The 27,325-nt window shown below is 61.8% G+C and overlaps 2 protein-coding genes across 5 annotated transcripts in view; both read right to left on the reverse strand.

Moving 5' to 3' along the window:
* Window positions 1-21: 21 nt before the first annotated feature.
* Window positions 22-11,717, reverse strand: SEPTIN12 (septin 12). Its single transcript, XM_069029467.1, is given in 12 exon segments — window positions 22-626; window positions 730-781; window positions 994-1,090; window positions 1,210-1,305; window positions 1,384-1,501; window positions 1,839-1,976; window positions 2,072-2,153; window positions 2,317-2,445; window positions 2,969-3,169; window positions 8,047-9,081; window positions 11,614-11,683; window positions 11,685-11,717. Coding segments are annotated over 12 exon segments (2,196 nt in total). The 3' UTR covers window positions 22-481.
* Window positions 11,718-15,399: 3,682 nt separating this feature from the next.
* The window catches only part of RAB11FIP3 (RAB11 family interacting protein 3), a 75,684-nt gene continuing 63,758 nt past the window's right edge, over window positions 15,400-27,325 (reverse strand). For all 4 annotated transcript variants that reach the window (XM_069030411.1, XM_069030412.1, XM_069030414.1 and 1 more), the window contains 8 exons: window positions 26,696-26,789; window positions 25,142-25,245; window positions 22,699-22,839; window positions 21,777-21,858; window positions 19,929-20,066; window positions 18,836-18,991; window positions 18,352-18,492; window positions 15,400-17,664 (listed from right to left, as the gene is read on the reverse strand). In XM_069030411.1, the coding sequence (XP_068886512.1) occupies window positions 17,551-17,664; window positions 18,352-18,492; window positions 18,836-18,991; window positions 19,929-20,066; window positions 21,777-21,858; window positions 22,699-22,839; window positions 25,142-25,245; window positions 26,696-26,789 (970 nt within the window). In that variant the 3' untranslated portion in view covers window positions 15,400-17,550. The remainder of the gene's footprint in view (window positions 17,665-18,351; window positions 18,493-18,835; window positions 18,992-19,928; window positions 20,067-21,776; window positions 21,859-22,698; window positions 22,840-25,141; window positions 25,246-26,695; window positions 26,790-27,325) is intronic.

Raw genomic sequence — 27,325 nt, forward strand, 5'->3', positions numbered from 1 at the left:
ACCCTTGCAAGTGACATTCCACACCCCTCCGGCACCTCTGCTCCCCTCCCAGCACCTCCACCACCTGATAAGCGGCTCAAAGTCCAGCTGTGCCAGCTGCCATCACCGGGCAGGGTGGGTGAGGTGACCATGGGAAGGGCATCTGCACCCTGGTCACACCCCACAGGCAGCACCTCCACTTCCCCAGGGTTCCTGGGGGGGCCCCCAGCAGCCAGAGCAGCACAGGAGGGTGGTGGCACATCAAAAGTGGGGAGTCCAGCAGGAGGGTGAAGGTTGAAGGCTCTGGATTAACCTTTAATGTCACACAGGGTCCAGGGGTCTGTGCCTATGGCAGAGCTTGGGGATGAGGGACCCATGTCAGGGCAGCTGGGCACTCTTGGGGGGAGCTCCTCACCCCAGGTAGGTTCCTGGCACAGCCATGGTGGGCAGGGGTGGGCACTGCCACGGGGTCCAGTGGTGGCTCTGGGGGGCTCAAGGTGGCTCAGAGGTGGCTACTGGCCTCGCCCTTGGCGGGCAGCCCATTGAGGGGGCTCGGCCCCGGCCGGTTGCTCTCGTTCAGCCGCCGCACGCGGTAACTCTCGTAGTGGACGTTGTGGGTGATGTCCTTCAGGTCCTGCAGGTGTGACCTGCCCGGGGTGGCAGGGGGAGGAAGGGCATCATGTCACTGTCCCACTCACGCTGCTGTCACCCCGTGGGGTTCCAGCACTCCCTACCCTGTCCCCCGCTCACCGGATCAGCAGGTCCCGCAGGAGGGGGAACTCGCAGTGTGCCGGGTTCTCCACTGCAAAGCAAGGCAGAGGGGCAGGGTGGGCAGGAGGGCTCAGTGGTGCTGGGATGCTCGGGCAGCGCATCCTGGCACGCTCCGGGTACCACCGGCGCACTGGCACAGCTCCGTGCCACACGCTGTGGCTCGGCACCCACCCAGGCAGGGACACCCGTGGGTGCTGCTCCCCGTGCCTGCCGAGGGCCGGGGGTGTGAGGGGCTCTGCTCACCTTCAATGATGCCCCACTTGGTCTTGCGGCCCAGCACCCGTTTGCCGTTCACCTGGTGCTCCTGGTCTGCCCCCACCACGGCGAAGGGGATCTTCTCCTGCCAGCACAGAGGCTCTGCTCGCCCCAGGTGCTGCTCCCCCAGGGTCCCCAGGGTCCCTGTCCCCCACCCTGCTCCCCAGGGGCCGGCCCCCTCCATCCCAGCATCCTGGCACTCACACGAATCCTGTCGTTCAGTGCCCTGTCTTCGGGGTCCTGGTCGAAGTCCTCCTGCGGGTACACGCTGATGGCGTGGGTCTTCAGGTCCTCCTGGATCTGCGGGATACAGGGCTTGAGCCGGGGCCGGGGGGGAACATGGGGCACCCCGGGGACCCCCCTGGGAGCTGTCCTCACCCGCTGCTTGAACTCTGCCCGTTCCTCCAGGGTGAGCGTGTCAGCTTTGGCGATCACCGGCACCACGTTGACGATCTTGCTGAGCCGCTGCATGAACTCCAGGTCCAGCGGGCGCAGCCTGACAAGGACCAACATCACCCCAGGGTGTCCCCACCTCTGTCACTGTGGGGTAACCCCACCACTCTGAGGTGACCCCAGCACTATCACCCTGAGGTGACCTTCCCCACTACCACCCCAGGGTGACGCCCTATCACTGTCACCCTGGGGTGACCCCACCGTCATCATCCCAGGGTGACACAACCACCCCATAGTGACCACCCCATACTGTCATCATGGGATGACCACACCACTACCACCACTCCAGAGTCACCCCACGGTGACCCCACCACCACCATCATGACAAAACCACCCCATAATGAGCCCACCACCTATGGGTGCTGTGAGTGGGGACTCACCAGTGACCTGTGGGGGGGACAAAGTAGACACATCCATGGACCCGAGTGTCTGGGATCTTCCTCTTGCGGGTGATGAGGATCTCCTCCCGCAGGTACCTCTCGTACTGCTCGTTGATGTATTTCATGATGGGGTCCCAGCTGAGGATGAGGAGTTGAGGGACAGCACCTGAGCTCAACCCCTACCCCAAACTGCCACCCACCGAGCCGGGCTCCTGCACCCCCTTGTGTCCTACCAGTTCTCATTGTTGATCTGGTCCCCGAACCCTGGTGTGTCAGTCACCGTCAGCTTCATCTTCACCCCCTTCTCTTCGATGACTGTGGGGCAGAGAGGTGGCTCAGGGGGGATGAAGCATTGGGGAGAAGCAGGGACCAGGCATGGGGGATGTTTTGAGGCTGTGAACGTGGCTTCAGACCCCCACCCCAGCCCCCTGCTTCTCCCAAGGGCTGGTGGGACACGACCCCATAGTGGTGACCTTACCGTGGGTGATGGACTGGAGCTGCACTGTTTTGGGAATACGTTCCTCCTGGCCAGGCTGTGACGATTTGCGGCTCACCTTGGACTTGAAGAGGGTGTTCACCATCGTGGACTTCCCCAGCCCGCTCTGCCCTGAGGGAACACCAGCAGCTCTGGTTTGTCCCCCAGGGCAGTAACATCTTGATATCCACTTGGGAGCAACCCAGAGGTTGGGATAACTCTGGTTTATACCCAAATATATGTCTTCCCCCAAGCAACAACCCCTTGGTATCCACTTGGGAGCATCTCAGAGGTTGGGATAATCCATTTTATCCCAGGAATAAATTTGTTTCCCAAGGCCATAACTCCTGGTACACATCTGGGAGCATCCCAGAGATTGGGCTAGTCCTGTTTATTTCCCAAATTTATTCCCCAAGGTGACAGCCCCTCAATATCCATTTGGGAGCCTCCCAGAGGTTGGGATGACCTCACCCATCAGCATCACCATGTTATGGGGTACGGGATATTGTTCCTTTTCAATTGTTTGCTACTTAAATCAGTTAAAATCACTTAAATTTCCTTAAAATCCCTTAAAAGCATGATTTCCCCAGGCATGGCGGAATCAGAGCCAGTATTCCCACCACAACCAGGAGCAACCCCCATGCCCGGCGCTCACCCACAACCATGATGTTGAACTCAAAGCCTGTCTTCATGGTTTTGATTTTCATCTGGTCGAGCACAGCTTCGATTCCCACGTATCCAAAGAGCTGGCAACCCACGGGGCCGGGCGCCACGGAGAGGGGCACCGCCTCCTCCTCCTCCTCCTCCGGCACGGCCGGCGGCTCCATGCTGCGCTCCTCGGGCTCCAGGCTGCTCCCTGCACCGCGGGGTGGGCAAAGGCGGTGAGCCTGGACCCCTCGGTGCCCACCCCTCGGTGCCCACCCCTCGGTGCCCACCCCTCGGTGCCCACCCCTGCGCCGGCAGCGTTGCCCCAGCAGCGGCCGTGCCGGCGGGCACGCAGCCCCGGCACATTCCTGGGAGCCGGTGAGGCTCGGCATGGCAACACGGGCACGCCACCCCCCCGCCACGCCGAAGGGTCCGGGGAGGTGCCAGAGGCATCTTTGGGGTGGTCGTGCCAGCGGATCCCACGGTGCCGCCGGTTGCTGGGCGATCGTCGGGCACCGCGGCCACGGCCAGCGCCCTTTGCCCAGCCCACGCGGTCACCCACGCCAGGCCACCTCCTGCAGCACCGCTCCGGCCCCCGCACACGCGGGGGGCTCCGGCCCCAGGGCAGGACGTGCCACCCCACACTGTACCCACATTGTACCCGGGCATTGGGCACTGCCGAGCGAGGGGCTCCGGGGGTGTCGGGGGTGCAGCGCAATCACCGGCACAACCCCGAGCCCCAAGGGACACGCGGGGTTTGCGCGGGGGACCGTGCCTGGAGCGTGTCCCAGCCCGGGGGCCACCGGAGCCCTGTGCCCGCCCCCCCTTTGTGCGGCAGCCCCAAATCCCTTTCCTCCTCCTCCTGCTGCTGCTTCCCAGCACGGCCATTGTTCAGCTCCTACCTCGGCGCCGCGGTGCCCTCGCTCAGCACCCGCTACGGGCGGGGGGGTGCCCTGGGCGCCATCCGCACCCCCATCCCCGGCGGCGCCGCGGCCCGGCCCCTTCCCTCCGCCGGCTCCCGGCTGGCACCAACCCGGCTCCGCCGAGGCTGCCGCTCCCACGCATGACCAGCATGGCAATATCCCGCCCCCCGCAGCCCCCTCCCCACCACAGCCAAGCCCCCGCTCCCGGTTTGCCGGTTGATTGGTGGGCGGGGAAGGCTGTGCCCACCCGGCTGTGCCCACCCAGCACATGGCGCTGCTCGGCCTCCCAGCCAGGACAGCACGGATGGGGACCCCTCCCATGGCACAGGGACACCCTCACTTCGGCCCCCATCACCCCCGTGGGTGGCTGAGGTGGCACTGAATGGGAGTGGGAGTGCTTGGCTGTGGGTACAATCCCCACTGGCACCCACGGGCTTCCTGGCACCGGGGACCACCCTTCACTGTGCCCCCCCCCCTCCCCGCGCCCCCCAGCAGCACCTGTGCCCAGCCCCGGCACGGCGGGGTGGGACAAGGGGTGGTGGCCCTGCCACTCGCCCCACTGCCGCAGTGCCCCACGGCGCTTGCGTCCCCCCACGCCGCAGCCTCCCCCGTATGTGCCAGCCGGCGCTTGGCACCGGCGAGGCTGGAGCGGCAGCTTGCGATGGCCCAGGCTGTCAGGGACCTGCTGAGACCATGTCCGTGTGCCACGCAGCCGGGGGACAAGGGGCATGTGGGCAGGGGCCAGCGTGAGCCAGCACGGGGTACCAGGAGGCGATGGAGATGAACACCCCCCATTGCCATGGCAACGGCATCCCGGCGTGGGAGCCACCCAGCACCCTGTGCCCAGTGGGTGCCAGAGTGGTGGCAGGGCTGGGGACAGCAGTGTCGCGTGTCCCAGCTCCCCCTGCGCCCCCGTGGGTCGGGATGTTCCTCGGAAGTGGTGAAACAGCCGCGGATTTCCTGGTGACAGTGGTGACACCCGGCTGGGAGGGCTGGGGGAAGGCAGGATGCCCACTCCGGCCGGGATCCACCCACCCAGCACCGCCCGTGCCCACAGGGTGTTCCACAGGCTGGCAGGGACGTGGGATGGGAGGTCCCCATCAGGAAGGGGACCCCAAAAGCTATTGCAACCCTGCCCCCCGGGGGACATCAGCCCCCTGTACCCCCACCCTGGCCCCCCTTCCCAGTCCCTGCCATCCTTGGCTGTTGCCAGGACAGCTCCAGAACCAAGTGATGCAGCCACTGGAGCCATCCAGAGTGGCTGGACACTGCAGGGTGGCTGGACACTGCAGGGTGGCTGGACACTGCAGGCAGGGAGCAGGCAGGGTTTGCTCCTTGCCACCCCCCAGCTCCCCGGGGTGGTCCCCAGGGTGCAGCCCCCGAGCAGGGGCTCAGCCACTGCCCTGCGCCGTGCCAGTGGCAGCACCAAGGAGACACCCACAGCCAGAGGGCATGGCCGGGGTGACACCGGGTGCTGCGCCCACGGCTGCCTCCCCCACGGGTCCAGAGCCCCCCGTGTCCCTGCCCTCGCTGCCAAAAAGCCCCAGTGGCAATGGCCAGCAGCCGGGTGGCCACGTGGAAGCTCTTTGGCATCCCCACGGAGCTCCGGGGCAAATGGCTCCTGCAGCCAGACCTGTTCCAGGACTCATCACGGATGCTCTTATTTTCCAGACAGGGACAAGTAATCCCGGGTCCGTGGTCTCCTCCATGGATTTAATTACTGATGTAGGGTTAATTGGCCAGTTCCCCGGGAAGCCTGTAATAAAGCTTCAAGGGTGGAAGGTGCTGGGAGAGGACGAGCTGGGACGGGAGCTCCCTGTCCAGCTGCTCACCATGGCTCTGGACCGAGCGACCGGGCTTGGGATGGGGAGAGCGTGGCTCCGGATCCAGCACAAGGGAGCTGACCCCTCTGGCAAAGGGATGGAGGATTTTGGGGATGCACCCACCAGCCCGGCCACACCATAGCTCTACCGGCCCAGCTGGGCTGACCCAGAAATACCAGTGCCTCTCCCAGTGCCAAACACGACCCAAGGGGACAGTGGTGACAATCCCCGTCTGCAGCCGGACTCGGAGCCAGCCCGTCCGTCTGGCCGTGGCACGGGCGGGAGCCACGGGACGGGGCTGGGGGTGGCTGGGGACCGTCGGTGAGCAGAAGCAGAAGTGAACCATGGAGCAAAACCCTGCACCTGCTGCACTGCTGGGGACAGGGGACAGTCACCCAGCCCCGGTGGCAGCACCCCCTGCCCGCACACCGCCCTGCCCGCTGCCACCTCTCCATCCCTACCTGGGCGAGCCGGCCGGAGCCGGGGCTGCTGCCGCCGAGAGCTGGTCACCGGGGCCAAATGGCTCCTGGGGTGCAAGGCAGAGGGCGGCTGCTGCCCACGGCTCCTCCTCCGCTCCTCCTCCTCGCCCCGGGCCCTGCGTGGGCGATCCGGCGTGGAAGTGAAATGCGGTGGCCGGCGGCTCACTTGGAGCTTCCTCCTATGGGGTGTGGGACCCACCGTGCCTCGGCGCCCTGGGGCCACCCACGGGTGTCAGAGGCTGGGGGCCGGGGTGGCCTCCCGGGAGAGGAAACAGCACGTTCCCACCTCTTCCTGGCAGAGAAACCGCTGTGCCCGAGCAGTGTCTGCCAGCCCCCTGCCAGGCCCGGGCCATCTGCAGGGCAGCCGGTGCCACCCGCTGCCCGCTGGCTCATGTGTCCCCCCAGCCTGGGCACGCTGCGCTTGGCTGCCGGCCACCAACACGGCTCTGTCCTGAGCACCGTCCCCTCATCACCCTGGCTCCATCCCGAGCGCCGTGTCCCCATTTCCCCATCTCCCCGGCTTGCTCTTGAGCACCGTGTCCCTGCCACAGCCCTGAGCACTGTCCCTTGTCTCCCTGTGACCCTGGCTTGGCCCCAAGCACCGTGTCCCCATGACCCCAGCTCAGCCCTGAGCACAAGTGCATCACCGCAGCTCGGTCCTGAGCACCGTGTCCCTGTCATCTCACCTCAGCCCTGAGTACTTTCCCTTTGTGTCCCCATCACCCGGCTTGGCCCCAAGTACCGTGTCCTCATGTCCCTGTCACCCTGTCGCAGCCCCAACTGCTGTCCCTTTGTGTCCCCATCACCCCTGACTCAGCCCTGAACACCATATCCCTGTCCCCATCACCTGTCTCAGCCCTGAGCACTGTCCCCCAGTGTCCCCATCACTCTGGCTCAGCCTCAGGCTCTGTTCCCCCGTGTCCTCATGACCCCGGCTCGTCCCCAGCCTCATCCCTCGCCCGGGGAGCCGTGGGCAGCGGGGCAGCCGGGCTGGCTGGACAGCAGGGCCACGAGCATTGCTGGGGGATGATTCACCGCGGCCTGGAGCAGATGTATGGATGCCTTCGCCGCGTCAGTACTTAGGGCCCGGCGACGGCGGCTCCGCGACAGCCCAGCGAGACAGCGAGACGGGCAAAGAGCCCCAAGCATCCAACCAGGGAGCACCGGCGGTGGCAGCCGTCTCCCGGCCACCCCGGCGCCCTCCGGCCCTCCTGGAGCAGCCGCTGGGAAGGGGAACACCGGGGTACCCCCTCCCCGTGCTTGGGGACGGGCATGGGCTTGGCAGTGCCCACCCCGGCACGGTGGGAGCCGAGGGCACGGCCGTGCCGGGGAGCCGGGCATCGCTCCCCGCGGCACTCGGCGCACGCCGAGCACGCCCCGGCGCACCTTGGCCCCCCGCCACCTCCCGCGCCCCACGGGGAGGGAGGAACAGGATCCGTGCCCGTGCCAAGCAAGGAGGGATGAGAGGGGAAGAAAGCGCTGGACGCGGGACAAGATCGCGGCGATAGGCGGCACGCGCGGGGCCCGGCGCGATGGGGCACATGTGTCCCGACCTGTCTGCCCGCGCCGCGAAAAACAATTAGCGCCGGGGCGGTGCGGGCAGCTCGCCAGGCACCCCGGGGACGGGCGGGCCAGGAGCGCTGCCAGCTCCGCGCTCGGCTCCGCGCCTTCGGCCCCCCCACAGCCAACGCGCCCCTGGGCCCCGGCACGGAGGAGCAGCGAGCTGGCGGGGCTCCTTCTGTCCCCAGCGTCACTGTCACTCCACGCTCTCCCCGGCATCAGCTCATGCGGGGTTTTGGCAGCGCTGCGCCCACCAAGGGGGGCCCGATGGAGAGAGGGGACGGGGACAAGAGCGAGTCCTACCGTGCTCTGGCGTCAGCGCTGCGCCGCTGCCGTCCGCGGCCTCGCCGGGAGCCGCTGCCACCACGCAGGGTCCCCGTGGTCCCATCAGCCCCGGCATCCCCAGGGCCGGCACCAGCACCAGGCCCCCGAGGAAGGCGGGCTGGGAGCTCACTTGCACCGTCTGCGGCTGCGACACCAGCCTGAAGGTGGCGGCTTGGGGGGCTGGCAGTGGTGGCAGCCCCTCGGCCCTCCCCGCGGAGGCGGCGGCCGGGGCTGCCTCCCCCTGTCCCCAGGGCTGAGGAGGGGGCCGGTGGGAAGGGATGGGGCTGGCACTGAGGGTGATCCTCCGCTGCGGCCGGGGCACCATGCGGGGGGCTGTGTCCCACCCCCCCGGCCCCTCGGGGAGCGGGGGCAGCCCCGGGGCTGTCTCTGTGCCATCGTACGGGGGCAGGGAGGAGGAGGATGAGGAGGAAGGCTGGTGGGTGCGAGGCTGGGGTGCAGAGCTCTGGGTGCCCCACGGCGTCCCCAAGCCCGGTTCCTCGGCGATGTGCAGGTCCAGCGCTGGCAGAGAGCCGTGGCTGGCGGCGGCCCCGCGGAGGGGATGATCCAGCTCCACCGGGAAGACGCTGCCATGGGACGGGACCTTCTTCAAGCCAGGGCTGGCGGCCGGGGGGCTGCCCGGTGGCTGGGGGGGCCCGGTGGGCGCGGGGCTCTCCAGGCTGGAGGATGAGCTGCGCTGGCTCTCCCCGTCACTGCCCGGCCCCGTGGCGAAGGCCTGGCGGCCCTGGAAGGAGGCGGCGCGGGCGATGCCGGTGCCGGCGGTGCCGTTGGCTCGGCCGGTGGCCAGGCCGGTGGCCAGGCCGGTGGCCAGGCCGGTGGCCAGGCGGGTCCGCAGCACGGGGCTGGGAGCCGGGCTGGGGCCGGGGACGCTGCCCAGGCGGGGCGGGTGGCCGGGCTGCAGTGGCTGGTGGCTCTCGCCGGTGCCTGAGGACAGCGGGGACAGGGGGGAGCCGGGTGCCTCGTCCCCATCTTCTGCCTCAAATGACTTCTTGAGCGCTGGGGACACAGAGAGACACGGTGGCATGAGAGCGGTACCCGATGGCACCCGTCCCCTCCCCAGCCCCATGTGCGTGCCCCCACCACCCAGAGGTGCCCCCTGCTTACTAGCCCGTCCCACCGAGGACCCCAGCCCGGCGCCAGCTCCTCCCCAGCCCCGCGGTGCTGTCCCCGCGGGTTTTATCATTGTTCCCCGGTTTATCTGGCCGGTGCCGCCGGCTCCCCTCGCAGCACACTGCCCGCTTTATTCCCCCTGAAAGGGATCCGGCCGAGTAACCGGATCCCCGCCTGACCCTCTCCCCCTGCATCCATCCAGGCAGCCGCCGGGAAGGATTCCTGCCCTTTCCCGGGCGTTAACCCTGGAGCCCACTGACGGCCGGCGGGACTGTCACAGCCCGTTCTGGTGGCTGCTGCTGAGCCTCCCACGCGGCTTCACGGCAGCCACGAGCCCACGGCACAGCCTCGGGTGCCAACGAGTCTCCCCCGGACCCCCTCGGCTCCCCAGGGGTATCGCAGCACCGGGCTCCGGCGCAAAGCTCCTGCTGGCACCGCCTCCGGGCGCTTGGCAGAGGATGTGGGGACCGTGTCCCCATGGGGGTGACCCCCGTGAAGCCCCCACGGTGCAGCCGCCCCCTCCTTCCTCCCAGCCCCGCACGAGGCTCCCCAGGAGCTCCTGCCGGCTCTGCCCGACGGGCCCCGCGTGGTGCCGGCAGCGGCTCCGCGGCCGCGGGGAGAGCGCGGGGGGCCCAGGTTCCCCCCGGAGCCTTCCTCGCCCCCTCTGCCAAGCGCCGGGCGGCTGCTTTCCCCCGGGGGGCTCCGGGAGGCGGCCCACGCCGCGCCCCTGCATCCCCCCGGGCCGGCACGTGTGCCAGCCGGTCCCGCACCCCACCCGCTGGCACCAGCCCGCCGTCGCCCTCCTCTTCCTCAGCCGCTGAGCCGGGGGCAGCGGGGTGGTGGTGAAGGTCCCTCCCTGTCCCCTCCCCAGATGCCCCCGTGCCCGGGGCAGGGCAGGGGTCAGAGGCCGGGCTGTGGGCGCTGCCAATCACAGCTCTCCCCAGGGCAGGTATTTCTGTGGCCGGTCCAGCCCTGCCCCACCGGGCGGGCTGCCGGGGGCCACGGGGTCACGGGGCCGCCGGCCCCCTCCCCACATCCATGTCTCTGCTTTGGTACCGCCCAAAATGCCTTCTTTTACCCCAAACCTGCCTCTGGACCCTGACCCAGCCTCATCCACACCCCAGATGGTGTCCGGAGTGACGGGCAGGGGGGAGCGGTGAGGGGGGATGCGGGGCAAGATGGGGGTGGCAGGCGGCTGGAGGGTGGCAGAGGGCGAAGGGGGGGTGGCAGGGGGAGAAGGGGGGGTGGCAGGGGGAGAAGGGGGACGTTTGGAGGTGAAGGGGGATTGGCGGGAGGTGAAGGGCGGGGATGTTGAGATGGGGTGGCAGGAGGTTTAGAGGGGTGGCAGAGTGCTTGGGGGGCGGGGGGAGGTAAAGCAGGGGTGACAGGAGGTTTAGGGGTTCAGCGAGGAGTTTAGGGGGATGGCGGGAGGATGTGGGGGTTTGGCGGGGGTTGAGGGGTGTCAGCCGGCAGCGGCGGGGTTAAGATGCCCGGGGTAGGTGCACACATTCCTCCCCGGCGAGGGCAGCAGCAGCCCCGGGGTCGGGTTTCGCCGCCCGCCCCCGGCCCGGCCCCGGCCCCCCCGCAGCCCCCGGTCCGCGGTGGGAGCGCGCACACGCGGGAGCGCGCACAGGAACACCGCGAACACGGGAAAGGGGGGGTCCCACACCTTCCCCCGCTCCCCGCAGCCTTGGTAGCCCCCCTTGCCCACCCCATCCCCGCACCCCCCGAGAACACCCCCGCACTCTCCCGGGCTGAGGGGGAGAGCAGCCCCCCACCATGCCCAGTCCGGGGGAAATCCCCTCTCCCCACACGCTCAGCCCCCCAGAGACGCTCAGCCCAGCAACCCCCCCTCCACGATACTCAGCCCCCGGGGGGCAGCGCAGCCCCCCACGATGCCCGGTCCTGAGGGGTCACCCCGTGTCCCCACCATGCGCACCCCCCCACGATGTGCAGCCCCCGGGGACATTAACACCTCCCCCCCTCGTACCCAGCCGCCCGGGGGGAGCGCAGCCCCTACGACGCTGAGACCTCGGGGAGCCCCCCAGACCCCCCAGGATGCCCAGCTCAGCATCCCCCCCCCCCAGTCCCAGCCCCCCACGATGCTCAGCCCGCCCCAAGGCCCCCAGCCCAGCAGCAGCAAAAGCCCCGGACCGAAACCCAGTGCCCGATGCTCCCCGCTTGGGGGGCAGCCCAGCCCGCCCCCAAAAAGCCCAGCCAGCAGCATCGCCCCCAAAATCAGCCTCCGGGCGGGGGGAGCGCAGCCCCCCACGATGCTCAGCCCCTGGGGGGCCCCCCCGTCCCCCAAGATGCCCAGCCAGCAGCATTCCCCCCCCGGGGGACACCCCCCGTTCCTCCCACGACACCCAGCCCCGAGTGGGGGGGTCCCCGCGGGGGGGTCCCCGGCCCCGGCTGCACCTTCGAAGTCGGAGAGGATCCCGTCCAGGTGCTCCTTGACAGAGAGCCGGGCCATGGCGGGGCGGGGGGGGGCCGGGGCTGCCGCCCACCCGGGACCCCCGCATGGGGAGGGGGCAGCGCCGGGGAAGCGCAGCGGAGCCCACCGAGCCCCGGGACGGGACGGGCCGGCGCCGGCTGCCCTCGGCGGGAGGGGAAGGAGGAGGGGACCGGCCGGGGGAGGGGAGGGGAAGGGGAGGGGAGGGGGAGGTCCTGCCTGCGCCCCCGCCCCGACCCGAGACCCCCCCGCCTCCCCCGGGCCGGCCCCCGCAGCTCCGCCGGCCCCGCCGCGCCCGCCCCATCCCGGGGCCCTGGGATGCTGCAGCCCCCGGCTGGGGGTCCCGGGCAGGCTGGGGGTCCCAGAGAGAGTGGGGGGGAGTTCCTGGCCAGGCTGGGAGGTCCCAGGCAGGCTGGGGGGCCCTGCCAGGCTCTGGTGGCGGGGAGTTTCAAGCACACTCTCCTCCGCAAGTTCTATATCACCCAGGAATTTCCAGCTTGGAGCAAGAGGAGGACAATGGCCTGAACAGGCAGAGCTGCTGTCGCTGTCTCTCGGCTGGGTGTGGGGTCTTTGCTGGGGTGTCACCACCCTCCGGTGTGTCCTTGCCAGGGTTTGTGTCCCACGCCGGAGCTCCGGGAGCCTCCCTGAGGATCGCGCTCCCCGGGAGCATCCCAGGTGCTCCTGCCCACGGCAAGTGCCACAGGCAGCATCCCGGGGTGAGGGGCTGCACTGGGGCTGCCCCCTTAGCCCAGGGTTGGGGCCATCCTCCCTCCCAGCCCGGCTGCCAAGGGTTAACCCCATCCCAGCCCCGTCCCGGGATCGGCAGCAGATGAGGAAGGGGAAGGAGCTGGAAATGCCTTCTCTACACAGGGTCCTCCTGCAGCAGAGCTCGGAGCACATTCCTGCCGTGGATGGGGCAGCCGGGACACGGCCATGGAGTCCTGCTGGATCCAGCCCTGCTGTGGGCACACAGGACGTGGCCAGGGCACGTGAGACATGATCGTGGTGGCCTTGGTTGTGGCCAGGCTTTGGGGGCATTCAGAAGTGCCCTCTGGCTCATAGAACCACAGGATTCTCGTGGTTGGAAAAGGCCTCTAAGATCATCAAATCCAACCATTCCCCAGCACTGCCCTGGGCAGCTGTGCCAGTGCCTGACCACCCTTCCCATGAAGGAATTTCCCCAATATCCAACCTAAACCTCCCCTGGCCCAGCCTGAGGCCGTTCCCTCTCCTCCTGTCCCTGTTCCCTGCGAGCAGAGCCCGACCCCCCCCGGCTGCCCCCTCCTGTCAGGGACTTGTGCAGAGCCACAAGGTCCCCCCTGAGCCTCCTTTGCTCCAGGCTGAGCCCCTTTCCCAGCTCCCTCAGCTGCTCCTGGGGCTCCAGACCCTTCGCCAGCTCCGTTCCTTTCCCTGCACCCGCTCCAGCCCCTCAGTGTCTGTCTTGTCATGAGTGGCCCAGACCTGACCCCAGGACTTGGGGTTTGTCAGGGTGCTGAGCCCCCCAAGCTGAGTGGAAGACCTGGAGCTGTGCTGGGACCAGCTCTGGAGCTGTTCCAGAGGATGCAGAGACCTTCAGAGCTTTAGGACTTTTCTGGAGCTTTCTGGACTTTTCTTTGAAAAGGCTGGAGAGGTTTTAGGCCATTCAGAGCCCGTTTCAGAGGAGGTGCAGAAGAGCTGGAGTGCTTTGGAGCAGCTCTGATCATTTTTTTTATCAGTTTTTGAGCAGCTTTGGAGCCGTTTTAGGGTTGCTTGTGCCCCTCTGATGTCATTCCGAGGGGGTTTAAAGTGGTTTCAAACTGTTTGAGCTTAGAGATGGTACTAAAAAGTTTTAACCCTGTTGAGAGGTACATGAGGAAGGTGCAGAGGGGTTTCAAGGGCCTTTTGGAGGCTGTTGGGGCACTCGAGGAGTTTCACAGCTGCACAGAGAAGGCTTGGAGAGCTTCAGAGCTGCCACGAGACCCTTTCTGTGATCCGTTTTGAGCTATTTCGAGGAGTTTTAGAAGAGTTTGCAGGGCTTCAAGTGCTACTCCGAGGCAGTTTGAGCATCTTGGTGCCTTTCAGGGCTGGTTGGAGGAGCACGAGAGCTGTTTGAGCAGTTCAAGTGGCTCAGTAATGGCCAGAGCACCATCCTTCCAGAGCCTGAACTGCTCAAAGGTGATTTACAGCTCCTTGAAGCCACCCAGCACCACAGAAACACCCCCAGAGCTATTTACTTCCCCCATTTCTAGAGCACCTTCGAGATGCTGGAGGTTGAAATTCCAGAGGAATTTTTTAAAGGATGTTTTAGAGGCATTTAGGGAAATCTTTGGTGCACTCTGGAGCTGCTTGGAGGGTGTAGGGCAGTTGGGAGTGCTACAGAGGTGATTTACAGATGCTCAGGGATGCTTTGGAGGTGCTCAGGGATGTTTTAGGGCAGCTCAGGGATGGTTTAGAGCGTATTGGGGGCAGTTTAGGGCAGCTCAGAGGTGATTTGGAGCAGATCATGGATGGTTTAGAGGTGCTCAGGGACTTTCAGGGCAGCTCAGGGATGGTTTAGAGCAGCTCAGGGACAGTTTAGGGCAGCTCAGGGATGGTTTTAGAGGAGTTCAGTGACATTTTAGAGCAGTTCAGAGATGTTTTGGAGGAGCTCTGGGATGTTTTACACAGCGCAGGGACATTTTAGAGCAGCTCAGGGACATTTTAGAGCAAGTCAGGGACATTTTGGATCATGTCAGGAATGTTTTGGGGCAGCTCTGGGATGTTTTGGAGCAGCTCAGGGACATTTTAGAGCATGTCAGGAACGTTTTAGGGCAGCTCTGGGGCTGTTTTGGAGCCTCGGTGCTGCCCTGAGCAGTGTGGAGCAGTTTGAAGCCATCTGGGAGGTTTCAGAGCACTCAGGGTGTGTCAGAGCCTTTCCCCAGCTCTGCTGCAGCTCCAGGGCTGCTCGGAGCAGTTCAGAGGAACAGTCTGGAGCCATCCGGAGGCACGGCAGGAGTTGGGAGGGAATTTTGCACGTTCAGGCCCTTTGGGGAGGCTTAAAGGGGTGGGGAGGGGTGGAGGAGGCTTAGAGGGGTGGGGAGCAGCTTAGCAGGGAGGTGAGGGCGTTTAAGGGATTTTTGGAGCAGTTCAGAACAGCCGAGTGCTCCGAGGGGGCTCTCCCGGTGTGAGGGAAGGGAAAGCTCCGTGTTCCTGCCTGGAGCAGACCCAGAGTCCCTGTCCCAGCCTGCCCAGTCCTTGGGCAGCAGGATCTGCTCCGACGGCCCCTCACCCCACCGGGACCCTCCAGGAAGGTGAAGGGGGAATTCCCACATTCCCACCCACACAGCTTGGCCGGCTGGGGAGATTTTGGCTCCCTCCGACCTTGATTCCTCTGGAATCAGCAGGGTCCAGCCTCCCTCATCCTCATCCTCATCCTCATCCTCATCCTCATCCTCATCCTCATCCTCATCCTCATCCTCCCAAAATCAGGGCATTCCAGGCAGGTCCAGCCTCCCTCATCCTCATCCTCATCCTCATCCTCATCCTCATCCTCATCCTCATCCTCATCCTCATCCTCCCAAAATCAGGGCATTCCAGGCAGGTCCAGCCTCCCTCATCCTCATCCTCATCCTCATCCTCATCCTCATCCTCATCCTCATCCTCATCCTCATCCTCCCCAAATCAGGGCACTCCTTGTTGCAGGAGCATTCCCACTCGATCCAGCCCCACTGGAGATCCAGCACTCGGATCCTTGGGATGATCCAATCCACCTCTGTGGAAAAAAAGTCCCTGGGCAGGAATAGTAACAGCTTTTAATCCGACAAGAATTGATACATCAGTTAAGACAATACCATTTTTGCCTCTTTTTGGGGGATTTCCTTCACATACCGGTCGGGAAAGAGGAACATTTTCGGGATGTACAGTTTTTGTTTTGTTTCTGTTCTTCTCTCTCCGTAGGGACTTTAAAGCATGGTGAATGTGCAAGTCAGTGCTTTTTGTTTGCTTAAAACTTTTTTTTTTTTTCCCCGGTGCTTATTTACAGTTACAGTACCTCTGTGAGAGCGACAGGAAAAAACAAACGATTGTTTGAGACCTGGGGATCCGGGATCCCAAGTCGAGAAAGGCAGATCTCCAATATTTATATATTTATACATATATATATATATATATGCTTTTGTGTATACACAGATACATTTCTCTCTTCTTTTGAAGTATTAAAAAAATGGATCAACCTTCATTCTATAAAAATACCTACTCTACAAGATAGAAAAATTTTCCCTCTCCAAGTATACACTGATTTACACCCAAAGCTTCTCTGGAAATGTACATTACGTGGCTTCTTCCCGCGGCCTCGGGGCAGGGAGGGAGGCAGGGAGGGAGGCAGGGAGGGCTGGGATGCAGGAGCTGCCCCGGGGTTTGGGGCTCACCCTGGCCCCTCTGCCCCAGAGCAGGGGCTCTGGGGGATGAGCACCCAGAGCTGACGTGGCCGTGGCTCGGCCGGGTCCCCCGGGATAAGGCGGTGACAGCGGCCACGTCTCCCCGGGCAGGGTCACCCCGAGGGCTGGAAGGGGTTTGGGGAAGAGCAGGCACCCCCCGGGATCGCTGCAGCTTCTGCTCCCAGGCCGCTCCGGCATTCCGAAAACCTGACAAGCAGGAAGAGGAGGCGCTGGCTGAAGCCGATCCCGGGGATTCCGCTGGCTGCCTCCTCCCGGGAGCCCAGGGGCGCAGGGGCTGAGCGGCCGCTCCCGGGGTCACGCTGTGCCACGGCCGCTTGTGCCAGCGAGCCCAGCGCTGTCCGATGTAAACATGGCTTTTGTTTCCCAGGGAGCTGCCGCGGCGCTCTCCGGCTCCTCTCCCCCTCGGCACAGAGATCCCAGCCCGGCCGATGCCAGGGATGAGGAACGAGCAGGGACCGCGGGCACGGCGGCCGGAGCAGGCTCTCCCTCCCGGGCTGCAGCGATCACCAGCAGAGCCCTGCTCCGGCTGGCAATGGCACGGGCCGCTGTCCCTGGGCCAGGGGCAGCTGAGCTGGGGAGCTCGGGTCTCTCCGCGGCAGCTCCCACAGCGCTGCGGGTCCCGCGCCGGGACAAGGAGAGGCGGCCAGGACGGGGTGAGGAGCCGCAGCCTTGCCCCGGTGCCACACAGAGCCCGTGTGTCTGTCCCCAGCTCCCCCCGGAGCCACCTCAGCCCGGCAGGAGGAGGAGGGAGGAGGAGGGAGCGGAGCCGGGATGCCGAGATGTGCCGACAGTGCCGAGCCACGGCCAGCAGAAATAAATAAGGAGGCAGGTGACCAACTGCGCTCACGCCCTGTCCCCAACGCCCCAGGGCTGCCCCTGCAGCCCCTTGAGGGCTCTGCACGAAGCCGGCCCCAGCAGGAGCACGGGGCCAGGATGGGCTGAGCCAGCGGATGAGGACATTTGCATTAAGTTAATTAAAAAAAAAAAAAAACCAAAACCCCAAACCAAAACCAAACCCCAACCCTGTGCGAGTCCAGGACGCACTCCCCCCGTCCCCAGCTCTGCCCAGCGAGTGTGTCAGGGACACTTTGGCACAGCAGACGCTCGGGCTGGGCAGGGCAGCAGGGCAAAGGCAGCGCCGCCGCTTCCATCTCCATCCCATCCTCCCGCGGTTCGGAGCAGCCCTGGGATGGGCCTCGCCTGTCGGGACAGTCCCCAGCGTCACAGGCACTTCCTCCAGCGTCCGCTGCCTGAGCTCCTTCTCCACGTTCCCTTTCACCCTCCACAGCCAGAAGGGCTTCAACGTAACGGAGTCAGACAGCAAAGCCTGGCTTGCTGGTTTTCCTTTTCCCTGGTCCGTGGCTCAGTCACCCCCGAGCTGAGGCTTCCTTGTGCCTTCATCAAGAGCAAAGACGTTTGGAGTCCCTCTTCATCCTCTCAGAGCACCAAATCCACCTGACGAGCGCAGCCGGCGGCTCCCGGCCGCCCTTACTTGACTTCCAGGATGGAGGGATTGGTCTCCATGATGGCCACGATGATCCTGTCGATGTAATCCTGCAGGCGGAAGTTGATCTCCTCCTGCTTCTGGATTGCTTCCATGAGCTGCAGCAGAGGGAGGAAAGGGAGGGAGAGGTCACTGCCTGACCCTGCCGAGGGCTTCCCGTGGCTCTGTGTCTCCATGGGTGTCTCCCTGGACTGAGATATTCCTGACCCTGTTTAAGTGGCCAGGGAAAACTGGTTCTGCTCACTCCTGTCCTTCCTCAAGCTCTCAGCCTGATGGAGAGAGCAGAGAGCATCTCATCTCCACTGGATCCCCAAAATATGTGGGTGTGTTTTCCCACTTGCTGGGGTGTTAAAGATTTAATTCCAGTTCTTGTGCACAGGCTCAGCCACCCGTGGTTGGCGTTCAGGGAAGTGGAGATCTCCAGGGGGAATGTCCTGGCTCCCAGGGGTTTTAAGACAGCTCTGGCCAGATGGACACAGCCCGTGGTGGCTGCAGTGTCCTGGGAAGGGGAAGGCTGTCCCAGGGCAGGCAAAGCAGAGCTGCCAGAATCAGCAGACGGGCAGGGAGCAGCTGCCCTGTTCCCAGGAAGAAGGGCTGAGAGGCAGGGTAAGCCCTGCGAGCTCTACAGATAATTGTGTGGGGATTTCTTTGCTCTTGCCAGCTTTCAGGGGAATTTTGGGAATGGGCTGGGCCACAGACAGGGCACATCAGCTCCTCCCAGGCCATCCCAGGTGGAGGCACCCAGGAAGGTGCAGCCTGAGCCAGCAGCTCCTCACGGCACATACCTCATCTCTGGAGACAGAGCTGATCTCTGCTGCCAGGGACTCAGAGAAGGAGGCTGAGAACAGGTTCTTGGCTCCCTGGATGCTCAGGTTGATGATCTGCCCGTTCAGTTCATCGTTCTGCTCCTTCAGGTTCCTGTTATCCTGTTCACACACACAAACCACACGCTGCTGGAGCCCCTGGTGCTCTCAGAGCTGATCCAGCTGGGGAAAGGCAGGGGCTTTCACCCTAACACAGCTCCCACAGTGCTGGGAACAGCACATGGGTTGCTGACTCCATCTCAGCAGAGCCTGGAGAACCTCTGGAAGCATGAGATACCCTGGGGAGATCCAGGGGACACAGCAGAGAGAAAGGCTCCTGCCGTCCCTGAGAAAGCACCAACCTTCCTCTCCCAGGACAAGGCTCCCTTGGGACAGAGCCCCTGCACCTTGCTGGTCCTCCCTTGGTGTCGGGGAATCACTTCCCTGCCAGCCCAGCTCTCCCTACCTGCTTGAGCTGCTTGATCTCCTGCTCCAGCTCCGTCTCCCGTGTCCTGCTGTTGTATTCCTGCAGCCCCATGCTGCTGCTCCGGCCCCTGCGCTGCTCCGCCTCCAGCTTGAACAGCTGCAGGTGCTCCAGCTGCTTCCTGAGGTCCTCGATGAGCTGCAGAGCAAGGCAAGGGGACAACTCAGTGCCACAGACCCCGGAGATCCGGCAGCACCCTCTGGATGTGGCTGGTGTGGGAGCAGCTCCAAGGATTGCTGCAGCAGGATTGCTGTCCAGAGAAGCTGTGGCTGCCCCTGGATCCCTTGGACGTGTCCAAGGCCAGGCTGGATGGGACTTGGAGCAACCTGGGACAGCAGAAGGTGTCTCTGCCCAGGGCAGGGGGTGGAAGGAGATGGGCTTTGAGGTCCCTTCCAACCCAACCCATTCTGTGATTAAATTCCTTTCTGGGGACACTTGGTTTCCCCTTCATCCCTCACACCTCCAGCAAGCAGGAGATGAGGAGCTCTAAAATCCATGAGCACAGTCCTGGAAGGACCTTGCTGGAGGGCCAAAGATGCTGGCTTTGGGTCTGCAGCAGCACAGACCCCTCAGCAATGTGGGTCCCTCCTCAGGCAGCTCCCTGGGTCCCCACCTTGCCCAGAGCCCTCAGTGACACCACAGTGACACCAAATTCCCCTTTGGGCTCAGAGCTCCTTTCTGCCACCCCAGCCAGCCCTGCTTGGGCCTCCAGCTGGAATCAGCAAGCACAGGTGATGGGAGGCCTGGGAGATCCTGCTCCCAAGCACTCAGCTCTCACCCCCTCTCCTCCTGCCCGCTGGCTCCAGGTGCCTCTGGCACTGCTCCTTCCAGACAGGAAGGGCAGGGGCCAGGGTGGCACAGAGCCCTTGCAGGAACAATGCTGGATGAAATTTTAGAGCAGCAGAAGTGACTGAGGTGCTGCAGCTCAGCTGCTGAACCCCCTTCCTCTGCCCAGAAGGCACCAACTGCTCCAGTCACACCCATTCCTGAGGTCACTCCCATTTCTGGAGAGGCTGCCAAGGCCAGGCTCCCACATTTTGGGGACAGGGCTGTGGCAGGCCCAGACTCTGCTCACCTCCTGCGTTGACTCCTTCTCCTTCTGGAACTGGTGCCTCTCCTGACTCAGCTTGTCCCCCATCTTCCTCTTTTTCTCCTGCTCCTCAGTGAGCTGCACAGTGAGGTCCTCGATCTCATCCAGCAGCTTCTGCTTCTCCTGTAAGGACATGGGAAGCCCCAGTGAGGGGGCCTGGCCCAGCTCGGCGCTGCCGGGGCCATTCCCGCTCGCTCTGCAGGGAATGCTCCTCTCCTGAGGCACAGGAATGCTCTGCCTGCTGGGATTTCATCTGCTCAGGGCACCAGGGCCCGAGGCTTTGGCAGCCATGCACCAAAGCAGTGCTGAGGGATGGCTCCAGAGTAAATCCACGTGGATATCCACGCTTGTGCCGTTTTCTGGGAAGCACAATGCCGGCGTGGGATGGGCTGGGAGGGACTGGGGCTGGCACGGGGGCTCTGGGCCAAGAAGAGACATTAAATCATAAGGCTCCTTGTGTGTGGATTTCAGCAAAGTCCTGAATCCGAGATCTTTACCTCCCTCGTGGTTTCACATGTGAAAGGTTTGAATTGAGGGCTGATCCGAGAAGGAACAGACCAGTTCAAGCAAGGATGTCAAACACACAGCCCAGCTCTATTCCCCTCTCATCCCCAAAGCCTCAGCTGAACGTTTGGGATGCAGGTGAAGAGCCAACAGGCCCTAGAGCAGCACCTTCTGCCTGTGACCAGCTCAGCCCCTCCCTGGGCTCACAGCTTCCAGTCCCATGGGAAAGGTTTTGGCTTTCAGAACGCCCCAAATGCCACAGGACCCCCTCCAGTGCTGGTGATGGATGGCCCATGGCATGCAGGGCTGAGGGGCAGCTCCGGGGGGAGCTCCAGCTGCTGGCTCGGGGGTGTCCTGCTCCATGGAGCAGCACCAAAGGCACCACACCAGCAGGAAAGGCAACACTGACAACAAAATCCTGATTTTTGGGCACTGGACGAGAGAGCAGCTCACCAGCCAGGCTTCTCCTGGGCAGGGAGGGGCAGTGACTGCCCCTCCTGCTCCTCCTTCACCCCATTAACTGTGGGGAAGAGGAGAAGGGCTCTGCACTGATCAAACCCAGCCTCTCATGGCTGAACACACCACGGCAGGGAATTTATCCTCAGAGCCACCGGGGCTTTCCTGCCCCAGCCTCAGCTGTGCTCACAAGGTCCTGGCAGATGAAGACATCAGGAGGGATGGAGCTGCAGCGCTCTCCCGTGGAATTAAACATGGATAAAATACCTCAGGCCCTTCAGCTGGCTGAGGAGGTTTGATTTCACTTCAGTTTTAACCTTAATTCTGCCCCAAGCTTGGCAGAGACAAAATGCAGCCCCTGTTCCAGGTGCCCCACCTGTAACCCACACCATCTCTAAAGATGAGGCTCTTGCCCATGCCAAGGAGCCTTGGGAAGCCTCCAGCCCTGCACGGCCTTGGATCCTGAGCAGGGTGACAGGGACAGGGGCTGGGAGGTGACACGGATCTTTGAAAACTCAACTTGCAAACTTCAGGACACAGGGATGGAGCATCCCTGCTCCTTCTCCTCCTCCCTTGCACTGGACTGGCCACAGGGATGGGGACAGGGATGGGGACGAGCTTCCACAAGAGGGCACGAGTCCCCTCCCGAGCAGCCACTGCCACAGGGAGATTTATCAGGGTTTTATTCCCAACTTCCGGGCTGAACAGTGGAGAACTGCAAGGATAACTGTGGGGTAGTGCTGTCCAAAGTGGGGTCTGCAGCGCCTGGCAAGTGGAAGCAACTGGTTTGTCACATTAAATGGATCTCATGGTCATGGAAATTCATCCCAAAGCCAGAATTTCATCCCAAAACCAGGCAGCCCCTGGCCTCACCTCCTCAAGCCTCTCGATGTTGGCTCTCAGACAGGGGACACAGGACCTCAGCTCGCTGTTCTCGTCATCCAGCTGCTGCAGCCTGCAAAGGGAACGGGTGTGAGACTCATCCCAGCATCCCACGTGGTGGAGAAAAGATCCCCAAGAATATTCAGCCAACTGGAAGCCAGCAGGGATTCATCTGTTCAGGGCAAAGCCTGAGATTCCCACTACCTCTGCTGCCAGGGGATAGAGAGGGGCATCCACACGATCCTGCCATGCCCTTCTCCATCAGGTCCAATGCTCTTCCTTATTCCCAGGGTTTTATCAGTCCCTGGACAAGCCTCAGCAGCAGAGACATCAGAACAGGGGGTCAGACAGGGCTTTGGCTTTGCATTCCCAGCTAAAACCCCACTGTCTTCATCTTTCATGGACTGCAAGGGACAGCAAAACAGCAAAACATTCTGGGAAGGCTGGAAAAGCCCTGTGAAATAACTGAAACCTCTCCCAGCCCCTTTTTCCTTTGGGATCCAACAGGGAGCCTGAAGCACCCTGGCTGGGACGCTCTGCCCTTTGGGAAGGTTCTTCTTTCCCAGGTATTTGCCTGTTTCCATCAAGGTGGAAAACATCTGGGCATTAGAAGTACTCCAAGGGGTCATTTATGGCAAGAAGCATCAATAAATCCCCTCTTCATTCCCATGCTGCAGGGCAGGCACACGGATGAAGGATGGGAGCTAAACTTCAAATGCATCAGAGCAACTCAAATGAAGAATCCAAGATTATGTGCATGGGCCAAAGGTGGAAACAGCCCAAACAGAGGGTTTGTGGTGACTTTAGTCACGCCCTGAACCAATCCACGCTCCCTGCCCCCTCCCCCTGTGCCCCCAGGGCTGCTTGGGCACACATTCCAGGCTGGCTCCAGGAGAGCTTCCCCCAGCCCCACCTGGCCTGCAGGTTCTCGATCTCTATGCTCTTCTCCCTCTCCATTTTGCTGAGCAGCTCCCTCTGCTTCTTGATCTCCTCCAGCAGGGTCTGATCTGCCCTCAGCTCCTGCTCCTTCAGCTGCTCCTCGAGTGCGTTTGCTCTGCAGAGAGGAGGAAGAGGGGATTAAATCTGCCTTAGGCCCACTGCCAGCAGGCTGCCATCCCAAGGGAGGGACCAGACTCTCTTCCAAGTCTTTTTCCCAGCCCTCAGGTGAGCTGGGAGAGGCAGATGATAAAACAGAACAAGCTTCCAGGGCAAATACACCAATCACATCTCAAATAGCTTCGCTGCATCCCAGGGGGAGAAGCAGCACCTTTTCCATCAAAGGTTTCCCAAGTCAGATGCCTTAGGGAACCCAAGCATTTTATTCAACTTCCAGCCTGGGAAAAAAGTTCATTTTTAATTGTTTTTAAATGTCTTCTCTGCATTAGAATTATTTCCAAGTGCAGCCACACACATACACACCTCTTAATGGGAATCTCAAGAGTCACTCAGGTTGGAAAAGACCTTTAAGATCAACTAATCCAAACATAATTCCCTGGGCTGTGGTTCCACCTGCAGTGGCCATGGCAGAGAAATCCTCCTTCAGCTGTTTCCAGCATGAAGTGGTCTCATTGCTCCGAGAAAAAGCAACAGCCCCAATCCTTCTTTTCACTCTCTAGTGATCCCAACAAAAAATAAGGGATCTGCAGGTCACCCCTTTCTGTGTCAGCAGAACTGCAGATCACAGAATCTCACAGTGGTTTGGGCTGGGAAGGACCTTAAAGACCATCCCATCCCATCCCATCCCATCCCATCCCATCCCATCCCATCCCATCCCATCCCATCCCATCCCATCCCACCCCCTGCCATGGGCAGGGACATCTTCCCCTATCCCAGGCTGCTCCAAGCCCCAGTGTCCAGCCTGGCCTTGGACACTGCCAGGGATCCAGGGGCAGCCACAGCTGCTCTGGGCACCCTGTGCCAGGGCCTCCCACCCTCCCAGGGAACAATTCCTTCCCAATATCCCATCCATCCCTGCCCTCTGGCACTGGGAAGCCATTCCCTGTGTCCTGTCCCTCCATCCCTTGTCCCCAGTCCCTCTGCAGCTCTCCTGGAGCCCCTTTAGGCCCTGCAAGGGGCTCTGAGCTCTCCCTGGAGCCTTCTCCTCTCCAGGTGAACACCCCCAGCTCTCCCAGCCTGGCTCCACTATCCCAGGTTGCTCCAAGCCCTGTCCAACCTGGCCACAAACACTTCCAGGGATGGGGCTGGGAGCTGGAATTCCTGCAATGGCTTTGCCCAGGTGAAGGCTTTTCCCAGCTGCTCCCACCCCTCCCCAGCTCAGAGCTCACCCAGGGCTTTGCTCCACTCCGAGCCCGCTGACACTTCTGGGCCAAGCTGCTGAAGTGAAAACATTTCCCTTGCTGCTCCGTTTATCAGGGCTTAGGGAAACCTTTGTTTGAGTGGCTCAGTTCCCTGACACGGCTGTTACTTAACAGAATTACAGCCCTAAAGATAAACCCTGCCGGGTTTATCTGCCCAGGGTACGGATATGCTGCGAGACAGGAGCCTGCCACATTAGCACACACAGCTGGGATCCAGCAGGAGGCAAGCCTTGGAGCTCCAGAGATCATTTGGAAAGGGCAAAAGGGGCAGGAAAATATCATAAATATAAATATAAATACATAAATATAAATATAAATATAAATATAAATATAAATATAAATATAAATATAAATATAAATATAAATATGCATGTACATACACTTATAAATATACATATACATATACATATACATATACATATACATATACATATATATGTAAAAGCCAAGACCCAGAGTTCCAGAAATCATTTGGGAGGGACACATGGAGCAGGGTAGCACATAAAAAACCCCAACAACAACAAAAACAAACAAACAACAACAAAAAAAACCACCAAAAACCCGCAAAACCCAACAAATAAACAAAAAAGCCTCCAAAAAGCCCATCCTGAGTGGGAAGGGAGCCACAAGGATCACTGACTCCAACCCAGCACTGCACAGACACCCCAACAACCCCACCCTGGGCATCCCTGGCAGCGCTGTCCAAACGCTCCTGGAGCTCTGGCAGCCTCGGGGCCGTGCCCATTCCTGGGGAGCCTGGGCAGTGCCCAGCACCCTCTGGGGGAAGAACCTTTCCCTGGTATCCAACCTAAACCTCCCTAACACAACTCCAGCAATTAAAAACCATGTCTAAAAACCACCAAAAGCCAAGCGTGGAGCTCCAGAGAACTCAAACACATAAAATATAAAATCTACACGTCACTGTGTCCTGCTCTCAGCTGGGACAGAGCCAATATTCCTGCTGAGGGCTGTGCTTTGGATTTGGGAAGGGAGCTGGGCCACGTGGAGGGGGAAAGGCTCCCCAGGTGAGGCTCCTACCTGTGCACCAGCTGCAGGTTCTCCTGCCGGAGGCGGCTGTGCTGCTCCCCGTTGGCAGCCGTGTCCTTCTCCAGCTCCGTCACCCGCTTCTCCAGGAACACCACCTGCCAGCAGGGACATGGATCAGCCTCTGGGCATCCTCAAACCCAGAGCAGCCCCCACACCATCCCTGAACACAGAGGGTTCCCACTGGAATCGGGCAGCTGTGCCTGGATTGAAAGCATCCCTCTAAAACATCCTTTTGCACCTTGCTTTCCCAGGTTTTGATGGCTCCTGTGCACCAGTGTGGGGTCAAACACTCCACTCTTTCCTTTCTTCAACCCTTTCCTGATGACATCCTAAAAGGAGTCTGGAGGGAAAGATCCTGGTGGACCTCCAGAGCTCCATGTGCAGCCCTGGGGTTGGATAATTCCCCACTGTCTGGAACAGGATGGAAACTCTGGATTTACAGATGGAGGGATCAATGCCAGCTGGTGGGGAAGGACCAGAGGTAAGGCTTTTCTCCCCATACCTGTAGAGGGTTTATTCCAGCTGTATTTGCATTTTATTCATTCAAATCCCAAATAAAGCAATCCTGGGGGAGCAGAAATGAGGAGCATGTCTGGAAAAGCCAAACCCTGGCTCTGGGAGAAGGGCAAGAGACACAGGAGCATTAAAGAGGCCACGCAGACTCACAAGGCCTTTCCCAGCAGTGCCTTTTCCATCAAAGGTTTCCCAAGGCAAATGCCTTAAGGAACCCAACTATTTGATTCAACTTCTAGCCTCAGAAAAATGTGGATTTTTATTTATTTTTTAAAGGTCTTCTCTGCATGATAATTATTTCCAAGTGCAGCCACACACACACACACACACACACACACGTTTCTCTTTCACATGCAGTTCCTCAGGACATTCATATTCCACAGCTACAAAGCCATTTCCAAGGAGTTTCAGGACTGCAGAAGACATTTACACAATCTTAGCTGCTTCTCCCTGTTTTTTTTAACTGGGGACACTCACACAAAATCTTTCCTGTGCTCCCATCTTATCCTACAACTCTTTTCTTGTAACACCCCAGGAAACCCCATCAGCACCAGCACAAAATCAGCACGAGCAGAGTGTGCCAAGGAGAGGAAGCTCCTGTTTCACACTGGGTGGGTTGACTCAGAAAAGCAGAACTCGAGAACATCCTCTTGTGTGCAGGAGAAGTGAAAATGCTGCCTGTGAACAGCCCATTCCTGCTCCCAGCACTCTGGGGGAAGCCACTGCCCCTGGAGAAGGATCCAGCGTCACCTCGTGACCCAGCCCAGCACCTGCAGTGGTCTCCTCCTCCATTCCCTCCATGGGAAGGGGCTTCCTCTGTCCCATCTGTGAGGAGCTTCAGCCTGATCCTGCCTGGGAACATGGGAGCACTGCAAGGCACTGAATCCTGCAGGGTAACACGGACAGCGCTGCTCTCACCTTCTCCTAAAATCCTGTCCTCTCAGGAACCTCAGGAAACCCCAGCAGCACCAGCACAAAAGCAGCTTTATCCTGACCACACGGGCCGAGGGAAGAAGGCAAGGAGACCCTCACCTTGTCTGTGATGTCCTCGTCCGTGCAGTCCAGGTTCTCCCGGTAGGATTCCTCCATCACCCCCACGGCCAAGGAGCTCGTCTGGTGCAGCTGCCTGAAACAGACACAAACCACCCCGACCCACAGCAGCAGCGGCATCAGCGCCAGCAGGACCATGGGGACATCAGGGGACAGCGCTGGCCACCTCCCGCCCTCCTCAGCCTCTGCCAAAGGGATTTATCCACGCTGCTCCTGGGAATGCTGGATGTCCCCAGCACAGCAACCCTTCCCTGTCCCGGGAAATCCAACCCCTTGGAACGCCCGGACAACAGACGTGGACATGCTCCTGGGACTTCACACTGGGATCGTTGCTCTTGCTCTTTGGAATGGGATGAGATAAGAGCTCCCTCTTGCCACTTTCCTTCTCTAGCACGGTCCCAAGGCCGTGGGTTATCCAGTAAAGGCCAGAGTACTCCCAGTGCTGATAAGGCTGGGAAGAAGTGGGGGTGTAAGGAAAAGGAGGGGGGGCAACCCCCCCCCCCCCCGAGGCTGTTGTGACTCCCCCAGCCCAGGGTGAGCTAATCATTAACGAGGCCTTGTGACACCGGTGTCCCCGGCTTTGTGAGGAGCTAAAGGACACCCTGGGAGGGG

This window comes from Aphelocoma coerulescens, chromosome 14, assembly GCF_041296385.1.
Source record: "Aphelocoma coerulescens isolate FSJ_1873_10779 chromosome 14, UR_Acoe_1.0, whole genome shotgun sequence".
NCBI classification, from domain to species: domain Eukaryota; kingdom Metazoa; phylum Chordata; class Aves; order Passeriformes; family Corvidae; genus Aphelocoma; species Aphelocoma coerulescens.